Genomic DNA, 16,412 nt, shown 5'->3' with positions numbered 1-16,412 from the left:
ATGTTTTTGATATCAAAACAGACCTTGTCTACACCTCTTTGTGTGAATGTAAGTGAAACAAATCGATATGGTGCCGGATCGAAAGTGCGTTCCATTCTTTTGGAGGACAACTACCGTATGGACCCAATTCCCCAGATGTCCAGACATATCCAACCAGCTGCATCCGAACCGAGCGGTCACTCAGCTGTCTCGCGAGCGATCTAATGGAGGTGTGGGCTCAACAGGCGATAACAACCCGACGGACGTACAAATAGTCTGCGATTCCGGTTGCCTCTGATAGACAGACCAGCGATCCGATGCGCGACGTAATAGGTGCAAGGAATTGGATCAGCGATACATGCCAGCAAACATTGGGGGTCCAGACACCCTGCTCCAACGCGAAGTTGCGAGAGGACCGTATCTTAATCGAACATCTGGCGGTGGGGGATGCCCTAATGAGGGCCCGTTTGATAGCGCAGGGTCTGGTCTCTGGGCGGGTTGCTGTGGCCGAGCGTGACGAGCTTTCCAGGCGTTTCTTATTGCCCCAGAGCGCTCGAGGAGCTGAGATTGAATTCAGTATATCGTCCCTGAACAGCGCATAAATGAATTACCGCATCCTTCTCGACTCCATCAGCAATGCTTTGAATGATGTTCTCAACTACCGTCCGATAGTTGCCATTGGGTTTATCATCCCTGAAGCGCATCTTACGCCAATGGGAAGTAATAGGATCCCAGTGAACCTCGACAATCCGGTCATCAATTTGTTCGCCTGATGACTTCATCCTGGCAGGTTTTTTAGTTGGCTGCTAAAACAAATTATTGGATGAAAGTTCTTACATTTCCCACTCATCATCATCGACGAAGAGTTCATCGTAAGGTTCGTATTTCGGTCGTCCCTGCTCGTCGCCACAGTACACATGAAGACCGAAGAACGGTTTCGCGTGATAATCTGGCTTCGATGGATCACCTTTCAACGGAGGGAACCGCAGCACGAGTTTAAAGTCAATAGAGTTCTCGGAAGGAGGTTTCCACTTCAATCTTGAAATCAAAATTAGTGTCGTCATCCAGGCATGGCTAACAAACTCACATGTTTGGATCGGTGCCTGACGTATACGGGGTTTCCACGCAGGTATAAATGAGGCCGTCATTGCCATGGTGTAGTCCAGGGAATGACTACCTTGGAAGACTTCCTCGACACCATAGGAGAAGCTGATGTTTTTAACCTTGATACTAAGTGGCGTGTCAGAAACGGTCAGATGTCCAGGTTAGATTACTCACTCAAAGGGCTGACTGCCAGCCATGTGAGGCAGTTCTTGCATCATCATTGAGAGCGGTTTAAAAAACCATTCTTTGAGACGCTATAGACGTCGGTTAGTACCCTCTACGGGTCGTGCATAAAGTACGTACACCGTATCGCTTGTCCAGCGTTCGCGACATGACATTCTGTGAATTAACCACGAGGCAGTCAAACGCGAGAAAACGCAAAGTTTCCTGAGGAAACCGTGGCATTTTAGTGGAAGCGTTCCACGGTTTGCAGAATCATGCTTACTTTCTTGGTGCGAGGGTCTACATCGATGACAAGCTCTCCATCGACAATGGTGTCTCCCAATGGCTCCTTACGCCTTTCGTGATGAGGAAACCAGAAACCAGAAACCTCATAATAATCATTATGTCTGTCGATCTAGGTGGCGTCAAGGGGTGTATAGAGGCGAAGGAGGGGGCGCACAAGGTACACTGCTTGAGTGCCTGACGTGACGTCGGTTTGAAGGAAGAAGAGGACGCGAAGGCCATCAGACTTCTCGCATACCCAGTAACTGGCCAGAACGAAGGAAATGTCAACATCCTGGTCCTTGTACACAAAGTCTAAACTCACTCGCGCTGTTCCAACTGCTGCAAGTGTCCCGATGCAAAACTGATTGGTTGGCCCCCAGGAAATCTGAGGGCGAAGCGAGGTCATGAGCTTCTTGCGTATATTGGGTTTGTACTAGACACTGTACCGCTCATGTTCTAGCTGGCAAAGTCTCGCTACATGACCCTTCAGCCACCGTTCTTGGTCAGAGCGTGGAGGAATAGCAACTCCTGGTATGGTTGGGATCCGTGGCATAAACGAGAATTAAAAACCCTGAAAAACGAGGACAAAATTTGACTGGAGGTATGTTCGCCTGACGGTGCACGAGGTAATGCAGCTACTGACGTTATGTAAGCACGGCCAAGCTTTTGTGACATATGTTGGTGGCATGCAAACGAGTCACGACTATCAATAGAGAGAACAATGCAAATCAAACTACAATACGAGGCTGGTAAAGACACGAGGATAGAAAAGGCTGGTACTGTAAATTCTATGGCCTGATCCCTCATCGGTCCTCTGCCCATTCCTACAGAAGATTTAAGAGAATGTATGAGATGTCAAACGGTTGGGACTTACGTTCTCTTTTTTAATTTGCGCCTGTTATGAAGGTTCAGTAGGTGATCACAGTGAGAGAGACAAACAGAACGTACCTCCTCTTCTGGAGTGAAGTCATTGACGATGTTGAACAGACGACGGATTTCTTCAGGGGTCTTCCCCTTAATCATGTTGGCGACCGTTTTGCACCCGACATCGCTGCAGACTGATAAGAGGGGCACGCGTAACGATCATGATTGCGACTCACAGCAGCGACTTGATATCGAGATAATTTGCAGCGAGGATGATCTCGAACAACATCTCTTGGTCAACAGTGATGAATTTCTGGTCCCACTCGCTGATATCGGTTGTCCGCTTGCGGGTCTCATCCTGGTTCTGGTCGGCGTCTGCGCTAGGCAAAGGCTCGCCCCTGTGGTGTTCGCAGTACTCCACGACCTGTGCAACAGTGGAGGGTGAGTACATGGTCGTCTGGCTCTACCACGAAGAAAGTTTGATCGATAAATATCTGAGATGCTGACCTTCTTCAATACGCTCGAGGAAACGTTGGCCAAAGGTATAGATTGATCGGACTCTCCAACGTCTGGACAAGATCAAAATTACTCCTATGGGTGGCGACGATGAAAGAATACCTTCAAGCATGTTCTTGATGAGAACACTGCGCTCAACGACCTCCTTGTCGACGGAGAACTGCACATTATCAGAAGTGAGAAGAAGAACCATGTTGATAGAGTTGCTGAGATGACGGTGGTAGTAAAGAAGACTGTGCAAGGCCTTTACATTGGGGGTATGCCAACTCCGTAACGCTTATATAAGGTTTTATCTCCAATATTTATGGAGAGAAATTAAACCAAATAATTAACCAAGACAATATTTGAATCCATGTCTTTGTCCTTCTAGAGCTGGTCCAAGATAGTCTCCCCTAGTCAGACCATGACAGAAGGAAGACAATCGTTCCTTCTATATATATCCAAGAGTGGTTTGGCTCGAGGTCCCTACACGACCCTTCTCTCTGCCTATCAATAGTGTCTTACCCGATCGAAAAGCTGAAGAGCCTCCGACTCCGACTCACCGAGAAGGACCTCGACAGCGAGCGAAGAATCCTGTTTCATGGTATCGCAACATCTTGGTGAAACTCGACCAGGTGCACCAGCCTAGGCACTAACGATGTTGTATCATTCTATTGTGTGTCTTACGAGTTTTGTTGCACTAACGAACTACATGCAAAGGAAGAACTTGATAGGTATTAGTCTGACATATCAGAATGACGATCAGGTTTCCGTAGTGGGAACGTTGAACTCCGAGTTCATCGCATCTCATCAAGAAGCAGAATGGAATCCACAGGAGATACAATACAACAGCAATGCGGGTCCTAATTCGGAGATCGTGCGGCTTTTACGTGAACGCGAGCTTTATTGTCGTGGGGCACGAACAGTGCCGCCTTGAACGTTATGAGTGGGAGGGAACAAAAGACGTTGGGAGAGCGGCAAGATTGAATTTAGAAACGCTGAATGTCGTTGCTTTGAGTGAAGTTCCACAGACAAGCCGGTATGTTCAGGAACATTCATCGGTATAAAAGATTTGCGCATGGGGGGTGACATTCTCCGAGTATATTGCTCAGATCTAGGGGAACGATATCTGCCTCGGGTCGCTGAGAATACATCAACTTCTCATCATCTACAGGAACACAGGTTGTGGATGATCGTTTTGATCAAGTGCCAAAGACAAGGCGCTGAATATTACAGGTGAGTGCGTCACTAGTGGGTGTGATGGGTTAGACTGGCTCTGCTACTTCAAGTGTTAAAAGAGGTAAGGAGCGCAAGGGGTTATTTTCCAGACAATCGGTGTCCGTCGTCTTGACTTCGGTCGTCGCAAATACTGCGAGTGTCTCAAGAGCCACGGTCTACCGTATTTTGTCGCCTATTAACATAGCAAAATGACGGCGACGAAGCTGCAAAGAATTTATAGCATTCTTGAATCCTTTCCAGTTGCTGGAAGTGACGCTATCCGGTACTTTCCATAGGTATCTGAAGACGATTGGTATAAAAGTAAAGGTAGAGTGATTTAAAGTTACAGAGAACAGGATTTTGCCCACTACACCAAACCTCCCAGCCAAAGTAACCGCTTCACGCCATACTCCATTTTGGCATAAACGCTGGTCATCTTCTGAGCTTCGGTGAGACTGCTCTCGAAATGAGTGATGTATGCTGGAAACATTCTCGGCGTGTTACCCACCTGACTACATCGCGATCCACGATAACAGGGGAATTCCCTGCGTCATCGCAAGCTCGCCTGATGCCGTCTACCATCAAATCAACGACTTGCTTGCAAGTGGTTGCTCCTGCGAGGTCATCCGCAGGTTCTGCATATCCGCTGAATCCACTTCTAACTCGAGCAGGGTCCACCGGGAGCACTTTGAAAGCTGCGAAACACATGTTACCAGCGGCGTTCTCCGAGGCTTTAGACATAATCCCCGACAAGTTGGCTGTCTTCGTTGGCTCGCGACGTAGCAGCATCGGCTTGAGTTGAGTAGAACTACTTGCCGGCACCACTCGTGGTAACTTTATCGGGGTATCTTCCGGGCGGTTTCTCATTGAATAACTAGCCATGCGCATACTGATTTGATCGCTGGCATGCCAGTAAACCGAAAAGCCGGCGTTCTGCAGTGGATCTCCGCTCGCCTCTTCCAGAGGAGAGATGATATAAGCACCTGACTGACAGTTAAGCTACTTGACCTGCCAATAAAAACCGATAGTGACCTCTCTCGAGCCGTGAAATCGCACCCAGGGGGATGCAGATGTACATTTTCGCCTTCTCCAAGCTGTAGTCATAGCTCTTCGGGGCAGTCAGCAATTGCTACCGATGACATCGCGCCATGAGACGACGTACGACAATGTACAGAGCGCGGGCACTCTGATTCATGGTCAGAACAACGTGGACCGCACCATGGCCAATGCTCACCAAGAGTAACACTTTCTCCTCGAATCGATCGTCAAATTTGACATTTAATTGCTCTGGGCTAAAGATTGTCCACCCTGAGATCAACGTTTCGCCCTCAGACAATACGCGAGCGACAGAAGTTGCTATAGCTTCTGCTCTGATCCTTGACAGGCGAATAAGTTCTCTAGGGTCAGTAGACTGTAGCTTGATGAGAAACTCTTCGAAAACAGAGAGAGTCCTGTAGCCGAGCGTAAAGTCGATGACAGCTTGACAAAACCAGTCGCTGAAGGTCGCGCTGTACAATCTAGCGAGGGAGTTCACACCATCATTGAGCAAACCCCCCAAGTCTCGTTTCCCAGTCCTAGCTTATAGAGTCAACGATGAAACAATTCAAGGTTGGCACGAACTGACCTGGTAAAATCGCCCTACCAACAGGAAGTCAGCTCAATGAAACAGGTTTTCGAAGTGAACCAGACACTAACCTTCAATGCAGATGTGCCAGCACTTCGGGGGAGGGCTAGGGTAAGAGAAAGCTCTCTGATAGGGCATTCTATACTTACTATGCTCGACTGATCGCATCACCATTGTTGGCCCAGACTGTACAATTCTTCGTAAGCCCATTATCAAAAAGAACAACGACAACTGACCGTCGTTAAAGATAATCTCCACCCCCGACTTTCCGTTTTGAGGAGGATTCAGAAGCCCCACAGCCTCGAGTTGCATGCTCATCACATGCCTTGCGAATGCAGACTGTGACAATTATGAGATAGGGGACATTAGCTGGACCCGCTGCTCACTTGGACAACGTTGGTGCGGTCCAAACAGTCAATGCAATTAACCCTGAATACGCCCTTCTGTTTTGATAGAAGCATGTTGTTCGAAATCCAGAAAAACCTATTTCATTGAGCTCGCAAGGTGGAAGAAAGTCAGATGACAGAGTACTCGTACCCTTGGCTTTCAAACACACGTTCGAGTTGATCGATGAGCTTGGAGATATTTTCATACCTGCTAATGATCAGCAAAGTGTCGTCCGCAAGTAGATGATACCAACTTCATCCCCCTCGTTTCACGGTGAAAATCAAATTCGCAGTATCTGTAACCATATTAAAGCTCTGATCAGAATTCGTCGTTGGGAACTTACCGAGCATCCTTGGTATCTAGCTTGGTTGCATATTCACGATACGCATTTGTGATCAGTCCCTCCTTCCCATGTTGCTCAGCAAGATTGACAATGGTCTACGCAAAGGTGAATGACGCGGTCATATTAGACTGCGACTATGAACCTTACGTGTGGACCATATACAGAGACAGCATAGCGGAAGTGGCGTTTGAGGGCGTCCAAATTTTGTGCAGGGGTTCTTTCTGGTGCAAGGACAGGCGGTGGCTTCATACTGTAACCTGTTTGCGTCCAAAACAGCGGAACTTGGATCGAGTCATACAATGCATCGCACATGCATCAAACAACTGCTTACTTGAGCCTCGAATCTGCACGTAGCTAAACACGTTGCTTATTCCGTTCCTCTGAGGGGGCTCAATCTTAGCGAATGGTGTAAAATAAGCTGCTCACCTGAACTCTCATGATTACTTCTGTTTCCACAAAATTAGCTACATGGGCTTCATCGTCCACGCCCCTGCGTTGATATCGTAAACCGGCCCTATCCCTGGAGCGTCGCGAGATAACGATGTAATCCACGGGCCCCACTGAATCATCTTGCATGGCGGAGGTATCTTTGGGTAGATCAAATGAGGAAACCTGAATGTATCCCTGCATTATCGGTGTCACGTAAGAGTGAAGCTGAGGAACAGATGTATCGATTAATCTTAACGCATGGTTGATTCGAGTCGCTTACACCAGCATCTATAAATGGCTTGGATAACCATTCGTTCCACCAAAAGTGACGGTCGACCCGTCGCCACAATGGTAACATAGCAGATGGCTCGAAGAGAGCGTCCACTTTGTCGTCCAGTGGATTGACAATCGTATCTTTCGCAAGGGCATCCAGTTCTGAAAGTAGCTTGTTTTGAGCATGCAGCTTGGTGAATTGCTCATGTTTGTGTTGCAATGATCTTGTGATGTCTGCAGAAAGTGATAACTTGCATGTCTGGCGAGCTACGATGCGTGCACCCACCGAAATGTAGAGCAAAATACATGTCTCCCTTTGTGAACTCTCTTATGCATCCGCGCAAAATGCGTTCCTCGAGTTCAGAGTTGCGCTGCTCCGAGCTATCCGGCGGTGGTGCAGTTGCAGCTATGATGGAATTGATCACCTTGTGATGCTCTCCCTTAGCATCTTGTACGATGGAATCGAATAATTCTCGTTCATCGAGAAGAGACTCCTCTATGTCTGCTGCCTCGGATACGCTTGATGAGCGCTTCGATAGACGGTTCCAGAACGACATGCGATTTGCAATCGTCGATACGGGAGAATTGGTCATCGACACATCGGAAGCAGGTGTCGAAGCACCAGATAATTCGGGTGAGGCAGGTTGATCATGGCTGTTGATTGGAAATTTCACTTGATCGCGTGGGGTCAAGATCTTCACGTCCTCTTCATCTGCGAATTTTACGCGAGGCCCCCCCGAGGTTCCTTCATCAGGGGCCTGGAGATCGTCTACATCGCTCACAAGAAGGGAGGGTCTGTTTTCGGACGTGTTACGAGACGCTATGCGTGAAAGGACTGATTGAGCGCGGTCCTTCACAAGGGGTATGTACACAACGCTTTTCACGCCATAAATCAAATGAGAGGCATCAAATACTGAGCCTCGTGTGAGTCTCACTATGATCGAAGGTAGAGGTCGCTTACATTGCCCTACATCAGATCGAGACGTTATGACCAAGAGATATGAGGCTGGTCAGAGAGTATTCAGTTTTGGTTTCACTCGTGTGAGCAGAGCACGAAAGTCTTGTTACCATTGAACAAGGACATTAAACCGACAATTCCATAAACGACCGCGCTCTCTTCCCAATCAACACCGTCACTGGGGAGTTCTGCTATGTCCACTGTCTTGCCCCATGAGATGCGGACATGTGATGCGGGATGAGGCAGTCCCGCACCATGGGGACGCATGAGCAGGCCGTCCTCTGATGCGAGCAGCGCGATGTGCTCGTGAGGATTGGGGTGTGGGACTGGAGGAACGACATAACTCGGTTGCAGACCAATGGTTGTGGCGGGAAGTGCTGCCGTACGGCTGACGATTGGCGGCTCAGGAGCAGGGGATTTCAATTTGGCAGGGTTCGCATTCTTGGATGGCTTGGAGAAGAGGTGTTTCATGACTGCAGTCTTCTGTCATGCAAACCGTGTCACCGTGACTATCGACCTACCCTTCTAAATATGAGCACTCCCCAAAGGTGGGAGCCAGGTTGGGAGCTGCAGACAAGTACATTTGCCAGATTGGGAATTCTACTTATGCCCAAAAACACCACATGCGAAAGCTTATGTAGAAGGTGGAGACACTGCGTTCGACTTTTACTACACACATCTATACAGTAAGATCACGCCTGTGCTGGCGTTTCAGGAGGGTTAGCTGAACTGCGTCCCTCTACACGCTGGTCGTAACCATAACCATGACCAGGTGAGCCGGCAACATTTCCTGGTCCTTCGTAGTGCAGCTTCGTGATATCATAATTACCTGAACATGCAAGTAAACCACTAGTGTACGCAAAGAAACGACTCGCCACGTACCGATGAACTTCCAGCCATCCTCCTTCACGTGATAGAGATTACAAGTGTTGCCCGAGAACGCATCTCGGTGTCCTGCGGCATAGATACTTCGCCGTCCTAATTCTTGTGCTTCCTCGTCCGTAAGATCCCACCGATATCCCTGATCCAAGACACCATAGGCGAACGTGCTTCCCGAACCCACTGAGAACAAGTCGCCTTTCAACCGCGTGCCATCAGAGTCGACATAGAAGACTGCTGGACCCTTCAATAACATGAATCAGTTGCGAACTATCCATCTGTTTGCACCGGCACTAACTGTCTTGTCCCAGCCACAGATCATCGTACCCTAAAGACTGTTAGCAGAAACAGCAGGAGAGATGGCATATGAAGACTGACCATGCTCAAACCCATTCCCTTATAGCTATACACAAGGTTGCTCAAGTACTTGCTAGCAGCTGATACTGATATCCGTTCTCGGTTTCTGAGCTCATGCAAACGACAATGCATGCCAAGGTATGTTTCCCAGTATTGACAATCAGCTGGAAAGGTGTCAAAGGTAATAAAAGTAGAGGGTCAGTTTCATACCAGCACCGCCAGCCATCGTGCCCAACAAGTAAGGATTGATCTCGATGACCTTCTTCACTGTTCCGGATGCTGGAGACTGTGTTAGAAGAGCGAGTATCATCCCTGATACTTATATACATACCGACGTAGCTTCCAGCGGTAGCACGCGAGTCGACAGCCACGATAACGCCCCCCTGGAACCTAAATGCAAGCGTGGTTGTCCCGTGCTGGATTTTGATTCTGCACGACGGGTCGGCGTGATCATCGGTGTGTAGCCTCAGGAATGCAGCAGGCTGCGAGGGTTGTATTAATTGCGCTTCAAGGACAGGAATGATAGACCCACGTCTGGAACAGATGGGACGACGAAGCCTGGCACTCCCTTGGCCAAGGTGCCGAAGCCAGCCTCAGAACCCCACATTGCATCAGAGAAATCATTGTCCTCTTCGATAGTTGATTTAGAAAGACCTCCTGCACTTGATCCCGAAAAACGCTGTAAGATGGAGTTCATGGTGGTTGGATATGGGATATGAAAGCGTAGCTGACGCGGCTTACGACCGTGACGCGTCCAAATGATGGATTGTGTGTATTGCTATTTGGCAAAGCCTTCTGAAACTAATACAGCCAAACTCATTTCCGATCCAATACTATCAACTAGTAATGATTGTGCTTCCAGCTTCCAAACTTGTTACCTTGGGTATCCATGTTTCACATATATGGTATGTCATATATGCACTGTTCGCTCTAATTTCCTCTCGATATCTGTACGAGTGCTCTTCGCAAGTCGTCCTTCAGGTCCTGCCAGACATAAATGTTCAAGCAGAGGAAAACCAGTAAAGCCACGCTGAGACTCACTGCCACTTCCTCCACACCAATGCTTAGGCGTACAAGAAGGGGATTTTCCTTCGGATCTGCCATGACACGCTGTTCTGCCAAAGATTCAACACCACCAAGACTGGTCGCCGGCTGAGGTACATCAGTCATCAACGCACTCACTTCCTAATGGAAGTGGCTTACCACAAAATACTCCAGTGAGTGTGGCAGTCTCTCTGCGTACTCTTTCTTTGAAAGCTTTCATTCGAATGAGAACAGAATCCTGCATTGTGTCCGCTTTTACGCACCAAGATCGAGAAACAAGCATTGAATCCACCTTCCATTTGTACTGAGGGGTTCCACCCATTGGCATCAGTCTCCTGAAGGCTAGAGTGCCAAACCTTGGTGACCACTCCACCGGGAATGCCATCGTACTCCTGACCCTCTGGAACAACAGCTCTGCCAAGCCATTGTGCAATTTCCGTGCCACTTGCCGATTGCCTTGGGACGCGCAGATGCAGCGTTCGAAGGGATCGTAATAAAAGCCAAGACTCGAGGGACCCCATCATGTTTCCCATGTATACACGGTCGTGCCAGAGCTAACAAAAATGGGATTCAGTTACTTTTGGAATTCAATAAGATATACCTGTTCCCGTTCAGCTTCGGTCCTGACGATGATAATTCCACAGAGCAAATCTGAGTGGCCTCCGAAGTACTTGGTTCCTGTGACAGGTCAGGATGTGTCATGTCGCGCTTGGGATGAAGATTAACTATACCACTGTGAAATATGCAGTCTGCCCCCCATTTGAATGGATATTGAAGAGGGGGAGGACCAAAGGTCGAATCTATCAATAGCTTTCCTCCGACAGCATGAATCTCATGGGCAGTGTATGAGCACCCCTGCTGACGTCCGTGTTATTTATCTTGAGACGTACCTTGTCCGCGTAATATTTTATGTTTCTGGCAGGAATCTAGGTCATGGAAATTTTCAAACCAAGAGCACCTCGAAGACTTACCTCGATTCGCCTGTAGGGTTCAAGGGGCTCTCGAGCCAGCAGAGATCCCCCTCTTGGAATTCATCGTCCAGGCCAATGATCGGGGTATCAGTAAACCTGCCTTTGATGTAAGTTGATATCGTGCCGTGACAACCCATGTATCCTCCGGATATCGCAATGCGTTTGGGCTTGTAGTGGACAAGAGCCTACCAGACCATAGGGTTTGGTCAACTACCTGCATGCCGTATCGACATATTACCCCGACTCACTGAAAATGCGGCGGCTAATCCTGACGCATAAGTGATTGCATTCCCTTGCTACGAAAAATAAGTCATGTTCTAATCACTCCTGAAATGAGGCCTACATTGATCTTGCTCAAAATCTGTTCCACCCTCGATGTGACGTTTTGTGAATAGCGGGAATAAATATGTTTCTCGGGATTCATCGCTCCAAGCCCCTCGGGGTCACCATGAGGCACAGCTCTGAACGCTACATAGATGATGAACAGCTGTCCCGGTACGTAGCAAAGAACTCACTCGAGGTGACAGAGATGGAAGGGGCCACTTCACTTCCTGGCCCATGATCGCCATGAACGAGTTGTGTACCGCTGAGTTGGCATGGTGGGCTTTGGGTGGTCATGCTATGTACCTGGTACTAGTAATGAGGTGTCCTTGCTCGAGGGACTTTCTGGTGATAAGATAATGGCATATATAGGTGCAGGAACTTCAGTGACTCACTCTAAGACACGCCTAGGTCAAGTGCTCCTCCGACAGGGTCGTGCTGCCCGGCGGGCCGGAGGCTGATAGTATGTTTCTGCATGACAGTCCTAGTATGTGAAGCTAGTTGAGCTAATACTATTACTGCGTGCATGAGAAGCGTGTCGCACTGCGCTGCGATCACAATCTTCCCAACGGATTATTTCGAGTTTTGGCATAATCCGCTACACGATACATCAACGCTACCCAATCCTGATCCCCATTCTTGCCGACATCTCTCAACCACTCCCCCGACTCCCCTGACTTCTCCAGATCTTCCCATGCTGATCTCAGTTCTACCTTCAAATCGTACAATTCCTTCTCCCATTCTGTGGCTTTGATGAGGGGCCCCGTGGCCTGCGCGAATTGATACAATTCGTCTCGATAATTCCATTGGTCAGCCCTATCGAATCGGAACCAGGCTTTGGCGATGTCTAGAGGTGTCGAAGCACCAGCACGCTTGATTTTTTCAGAACGAGAAATGATATCGACTGCTTCTGCGACAGGATCTAGAGACGAAGGATCCGCAAACGCTCGCACAATCGCATGCGCTTGAGCCTCCATCAACGGAAACGGTGCGACCTTGATGATGAGGCCCATAAAAGCGACGGACGTGATAGGATATTGAGTTTGGAGCGGAAATAAATGCTTTGCAAGGGGAAACACGTGATAGGTTGAGTTGAAAAGCTCGCCAGAAGGTAGTGGAGGGAAGTCTGGTGGAATATTCTTGTTGATCATGGATGCTCCCTCCAAAAAGGGAAAATGCATGTGGAATCCGGTGGCCAAAATACAATGGTCGATATTGTTCTCCACAGTACCATCGTTAAAAACTACTTGTCCGTTATCCTTGAATTCAACAGGTCGACCTCTCCGAACGAGGTTGCCAGTGTCATTTGTTGCTGCGTCAGGCACAGTGACAGCATGAACAACCACCGGAGTAACAGTGCACATCTCAGCAGCGATGTCCTGACCGCTGGGTCCGTTTCCAACGACAAGTATTTTGTCCCCAAGATAATTAGGTTTTCTATACCATGCAGAGTGAGAGGCTCTTCCATGCTTCATCCAGTCTGCCAACCCTGACACTTCTGGTATGCGGGGTAAATGATAGTGTCCATTTGCGATGATCAGGTGGTCATATGCAAAGTGTCCGCCATCCGAAAGGGTTACTGTCCACTGCGTTGATTCCCATCGTGCATCTAACACCGTGGTGTTGAACCTGATGAGGGACATAAGATTGAAGTGTGCAGCATACGACTCGAGGTACGTCTGCACCACATGTGCTGGCGGAAACAAAGGAGTCTCAGGTGGAAAGGAGTAGCTGGTATATGCCATTATAGGATGGGGTAAATTCGTGGTTAGAGAATCGTAGAGAGCCGTCAAGGGAGCATTGTAGGCATCGGCAACCGGCGGAGCAGGCAGCCTGGACAAGATAACGCCTCAGTAATGGTTCAAATAATTATTCTGGAGTGCGAACTCTTGTGAACTCACCATATTCCTCCAACATTTGTCCGGGTGTCATACGCGATGACAGACCATTTCCCTGACTTGAAGTAGGCAGAATCTGATATGACTTTCAGAGCAGCAAGACCTCCCGCTCCTGCTCCGATGATACAGATCTGCTTCTCACACTCCGAATCATGCCCTAGCAAGTGTAGGGGAACATCTTGAACGGAGGCCATTGAGCAATGAACGAATTGGAGAGCTGTAAAGTAAAATAGTACCTGGCAGTATTTCCATGGACAGCAGATACGCGTCAGTTGAAGACAACAATTAAAGCTGAGCGCTCAACATGTGGGAGTGAAAATATAAACAGAACAGTGACGGGCTCGCTCCAATACAATTTACATAAAGGTGTCCAAGGCCGCCGCCACTGCAGCGTGATACACAATTGGGAGCGGTTAGGCGCCGAGCTGCTTGGAGACGAAGCGAATAGTAGAAATTATGGCAGTGGCCTCAGTGAGAAGTCTCGTCGACGTATGCGTGCTACTTGCGTTCAATATCAGCTTACGGATCCAGTCTACAGTTCGACTGATACTCTCAAGGTCTGAATCATATTTCCGGTCGGACGGTGGTGTGGATGAATCAATAGTAGGTATATGTATATCGAGTGAATTCGGGTCCCGCCAGTGACTCCTGACGGACCTTGTGGGATGCTGCTGATAGAATGTGTAGATGACTCAATGATCCAGAACCAAGACCAGATGAAGACAGGTACATAAGCTTAAAGCGAAAGTGCCAGTCTTAATCACACCAATGGCTCATTGTTTCTAACCAGGAGATGTGGAGGGCATGTGTCAGGACAGTACTACTGCTGACGATGAAGAAACGGAAGGGGGGCCTTGATCAAAGAAAGGCGGAAATCGTTAAATGCGAAGCCAGCCGAGTCGTAGAGGAGTCATGATACCCAACAAACTTCAGAGGGCGTGGTATTCGAGGTGCAGGAAACTTCTTATCCGTCGGCAGCGCTGGAGAAGTACCAACTGATGCTTCGGATCAATCCATGACAAAAGGCAAGCAGAAAGGGACCGACGGCTCGAGAGAAGACACAGAGGCGAACGACCTCTTGGAAGCTGGAGCCATATTATCCCTTACGATCTATTCGTGATGGACCGTCATTTCGTGAGTCACGCTTTTTCGCGGTGAATTTCGTGACATACCGTTACACCATGTGACAAGCCATCACGTTTCCATGCCCAAAAGTGTGACTCACGAAATGGAGGCTCATCACGAATAGACCGTAACCGATAGTAAATATTAGGCAGGCGTCCCTACCCTTGACTACTCACTTTCAAGCCACCTACACCATTGGCTGTCAATCGACAGTTTTATACGTGTTAATTTCTTCCAAGCCAGCCTTGAACGCACATGTAATTTAGCGACATGACCAGTAAAGATAGGAAGCTGAAAAGGTCAGAACCACAATGCGAACATTGCCACCGAGTTGTTTTTCTGATATTCTCATTCCGAAGACAACTACAAATACATGGTCGTTGCATTATTTTGGTATGTTGTCCCGGGCTTGCTGCCGGATTCTTCGCCTGTGGATGGTCAGCTGGTGTTTCGGAGATACCTCGCGACGACTTACTCATAGGCAACTTTGTCGTTTCTTTGGGAGAGATAAACTGCGATGTTCTGATGCAATTGAGGCCAGAGAAAAAAACGTACTTAAACATCGTGTATGCGTCGCTTTGCGCTGGATCGTTTACATTCGGGTCATCCAAAAGATCTTGGATACCTAGGAGAATCTAGAAAATGCACAAAGCTCAGATTGATGCCATGAGCACAAATACTCCACGAACTTGTTTGATGGTGATTGCTGGTTTCCATGACTTTTCTTCGTCAAGGATAGAAAGACAAACGGTTCCTGACGGATAGACGTTTGGATGAAACAAAGGGGGCGTGAATTTACCTACACGCCATACACTCATATTTAAGTGAATGCAACATGCGATTCTACGTACATTTCGGTGGTTTAGATGGATAATCTACACAGAACGATTAGCGGGTGGCGGCAACCCGGAAACATAAAGGATGAGTCACCTTCAGGAAAGGTCATGGTAAGCTTGAAAAGACCACCTTCCCAAGGTGTCTGGCGTACTAATCAGCAAATGGCGCGCACAGTTTGCGAATATTGTGACTTACTCCGGCTTTTCCAGGAATGCCCACTTCCCATTCCATGAGGTTCATGGAGCCATCTGCAGCTTTCACTGGCTTCGCGTAGAATCCCTATAATATTGAGCGAAATATTGCATTTGAGCAAGCGGCGCGAGATAAGGAGTCCAAATGAAAGCGCTTCATTCAGACAAATGCAAGGAGTACAGCCGCTGGGGGACTTACGAAGGGATGGTCCTTTCTCCATTGCTTGCGCTCCTCAGCAAGACGTGGTCTACAGATCCCAGACATGGTAAGCAGGCGAGAATTATGGTATGGACAACCGTCGACGGGACAATGAGTCACAACAAACAGCTTCTCGAAGGAACAGAGGCAAGGTCGATGAGGGCGTTCTGCTTAGTCATATACACGCTCCGATCGTGAACAGCACGTTGACCCTTGGAACCAACCGACATGCGGCTCTTCCACTACGTAGCCCTCAACCTAGGCAGGAAATCAATTCATATGACTCTACAAACGCCATAGCGGCGCTTTTGACGGTTACAAATCTCAAAGGTTGCATCAATTTCGAAAGATCCAAAACAGAATGAGGGACTATTTTGTCGAAAGGTCGATCACGATATGATGCTCAAGGTTCAATTGATACCTCAAATCAGCACTCTGGACCGTGTACACGGACTGGGCGCGATCCACC

The 16,412-nt window shown here is 48.3% G+C and overlaps 7 protein-coding genes across 7 annotated transcripts; all 7 read right to left on the bottom strand.

The window, feature by feature from the left end:
- Positions 1 to 302: 302 nt before the first annotated feature.
- Positions 303 to 2,083, bottom strand: EDB91DRAFT_1260727 (mRNA capping enzyme, catalytic domain-containing protein; the record flags this gene model as incomplete). The annotated part of the gene is made up of 11 exons (XM_041324408.1): positions 303 to 540; positions 591 to 762; positions 817 to 1,017; positions 1,067 to 1,082; positions 1,157 to 1,209; positions 1,258 to 1,337; positions 1,387 to 1,470; positions 1,529 to 1,660; positions 1,706 to 1,793; positions 1,853 to 1,915; positions 1,977 to 2,083. The coding sequence occupies 11 exons, from the start codon at positions 2,081 to 2,083 to the stop codon at positions 328 to 330; spliced, it is 1,209 nt and encodes a 402-aa protein (XP_041184255.1). The 3' UTR covers positions 303 to 327.
- A 250-nt stretch (positions 2,084 to 2,333) lies between these two features.
- Positions 2,334 to 3,103, bottom strand: EDB91DRAFT_1241496 (E3 ubiquitin ligase SCF complex Skp subunit; the record flags this gene model as incomplete). The annotated part of the gene is made up of 6 exons (XM_041322085.1): positions 2,334 to 2,354; positions 2,405 to 2,425; positions 2,479 to 2,581; positions 2,631 to 2,818; positions 2,902 to 2,963; positions 3,013 to 3,103. The coding sequence occupies 6 exons, from the start codon at positions 3,101 to 3,103 to the stop codon at positions 2,334 to 2,336; spliced, it is 486 nt and encodes a 161-aa protein (XP_041184254.1).
- An 893-nt stretch (positions 3,104 to 3,996) lies between these two features.
- EDB91DRAFT_14084 (phosphoinositide polyphosphatase) lies at positions 3,997 to 8,901 on the bottom strand. The gene is made up of 20 exons (XM_041326202.1): positions 8,232 to 8,901; positions 8,125 to 8,169; positions 7,450 to 8,076; positions 7,171 to 7,397; positions 6,888 to 7,115; positions 6,793 to 6,841; positions 6,609 to 6,742; positions 6,462 to 6,556; positions 6,372 to 6,413; positions 6,269 to 6,325; positions 6,118 to 6,214; positions 5,968 to 6,070; positions 5,881 to 5,917; positions 5,803 to 5,824; positions 5,732 to 5,745; positions 5,342 to 5,681; positions 5,270 to 5,293; positions 5,140 to 5,215; positions 4,616 to 5,090; positions 3,997 to 4,562 (listed from the first exon to the last, which is right to left on the bottom strand). The coding sequence occupies exons 1-20, from the start codon at positions 8,590 to 8,592 to the stop codon at positions 4,475 to 4,477; spliced, it is 3,141 nt and encodes a 1,046-aa protein (XP_041184253.1). The 5' UTR covers positions 8,593 to 8,901; the 3' UTR covers positions 3,997 to 4,474.
- Positions 8,682 to 10,120, bottom strand: EDB91DRAFT_1092618 (20S proteasome subunit). Its single transcript, XM_041316747.1, has 7 exons — positions 9,890 to 10,120; positions 9,689 to 9,839; positions 9,568 to 9,636; positions 9,379 to 9,521; positions 9,299 to 9,328; positions 9,004 to 9,244; positions 8,682 to 8,950 (listed from the first exon to the last, which is right to left on the bottom strand). The coding sequence occupies exons 1-7, from the start codon at positions 10,052 to 10,054 to the stop codon at positions 8,814 to 8,816; spliced, it is 936 nt and encodes a 311-aa protein (XP_041184252.1). The 5' UTR covers positions 10,055 to 10,120; the 3' UTR covers positions 8,682 to 8,813.
- Positions 10,121 to 10,287: 167 nt separating this feature from the next.
- Positions 10,288 to 11,990, bottom strand: EDB91DRAFT_1241493 (Cys/Met metabolism PLP-dependent enzyme-domain-containing protein; the record flags this gene model as incomplete). Its single annotated transcript, XM_041322084.1, has 11 exons — positions 10,288 to 10,341; positions 10,399 to 10,509; positions 10,561 to 10,614; positions 10,665 to 10,955; positions 11,003 to 11,079; positions 11,133 to 11,232; positions 11,292 to 11,316; positions 11,373 to 11,557; positions 11,621 to 11,668; positions 11,716 to 11,840; positions 11,888 to 11,990. The coding sequence occupies 11 exons, from the start codon at positions 11,988 to 11,990 to the stop codon at positions 10,288 to 10,290; spliced, it is 1,173 nt and encodes a 390-aa protein (XP_041184251.1).
- Positions 11,991 to 12,143: 153 nt separating this feature from the next.
- Positions 12,144 to 13,916, bottom strand: EDB91DRAFT_14826 (uncharacterized protein). Its single transcript, XM_041326235.1, has 2 exons — positions 13,595 to 13,916; positions 12,144 to 13,526 (listed from the first exon to the last, which is right to left on the bottom strand). Exons 1-2 carry the CDS (start codon positions 13,783 to 13,785, stop codon positions 12,248 to 12,250), a joined length of 1,470 nt encoding a protein of 489 aa, XP_041184250.1. The 5' UTR covers positions 13,786 to 13,916; the 3' UTR covers positions 12,144 to 12,247.
- Positions 13,917 to 14,688: 772 nt separating this feature from the next.
- EDB91DRAFT_1092605 (ubiquitin-conjugating enzyme/RWD-like protein) lies at positions 14,689 to 16,112 on the bottom strand. Its single transcript, XM_041316746.1, has 8 exons — positions 15,944 to 16,112; positions 15,749 to 15,832; positions 15,647 to 15,695; positions 15,568 to 15,591; positions 15,406 to 15,515; positions 15,272 to 15,351; positions 15,192 to 15,212; positions 14,689 to 15,144 (listed from the first exon to the last, which is right to left on the bottom strand). The coding sequence occupies exons 1-8, from the start codon at positions 16,007 to 16,009 to the stop codon at positions 15,102 to 15,104; spliced, it is 477 nt and encodes a 158-aa protein (XP_041184249.1). The 5' UTR covers positions 16,010 to 16,112; the 3' UTR covers positions 14,689 to 15,101.
- Positions 16,113 to 16,412: the final 300 nt, after the last annotated feature.

Source organism: Suillus paluster (genome assembly GCF_016628075.1).
Source record: "Suillus paluster strain FC165 chromosome Unknown EDB91scaffold_1, whole genome shotgun sequence".
In the NCBI taxonomy this organism is placed as follows: Eukaryota; Fungi; Basidiomycota; class Agaricomycetes; order Boletales; family Suillaceae; genus Suillus; species Suillus paluster.
Note: the sequence above shows the minus strand (reverse complement) of the source record. Positions and strands in the feature narration are given on the sequence as shown.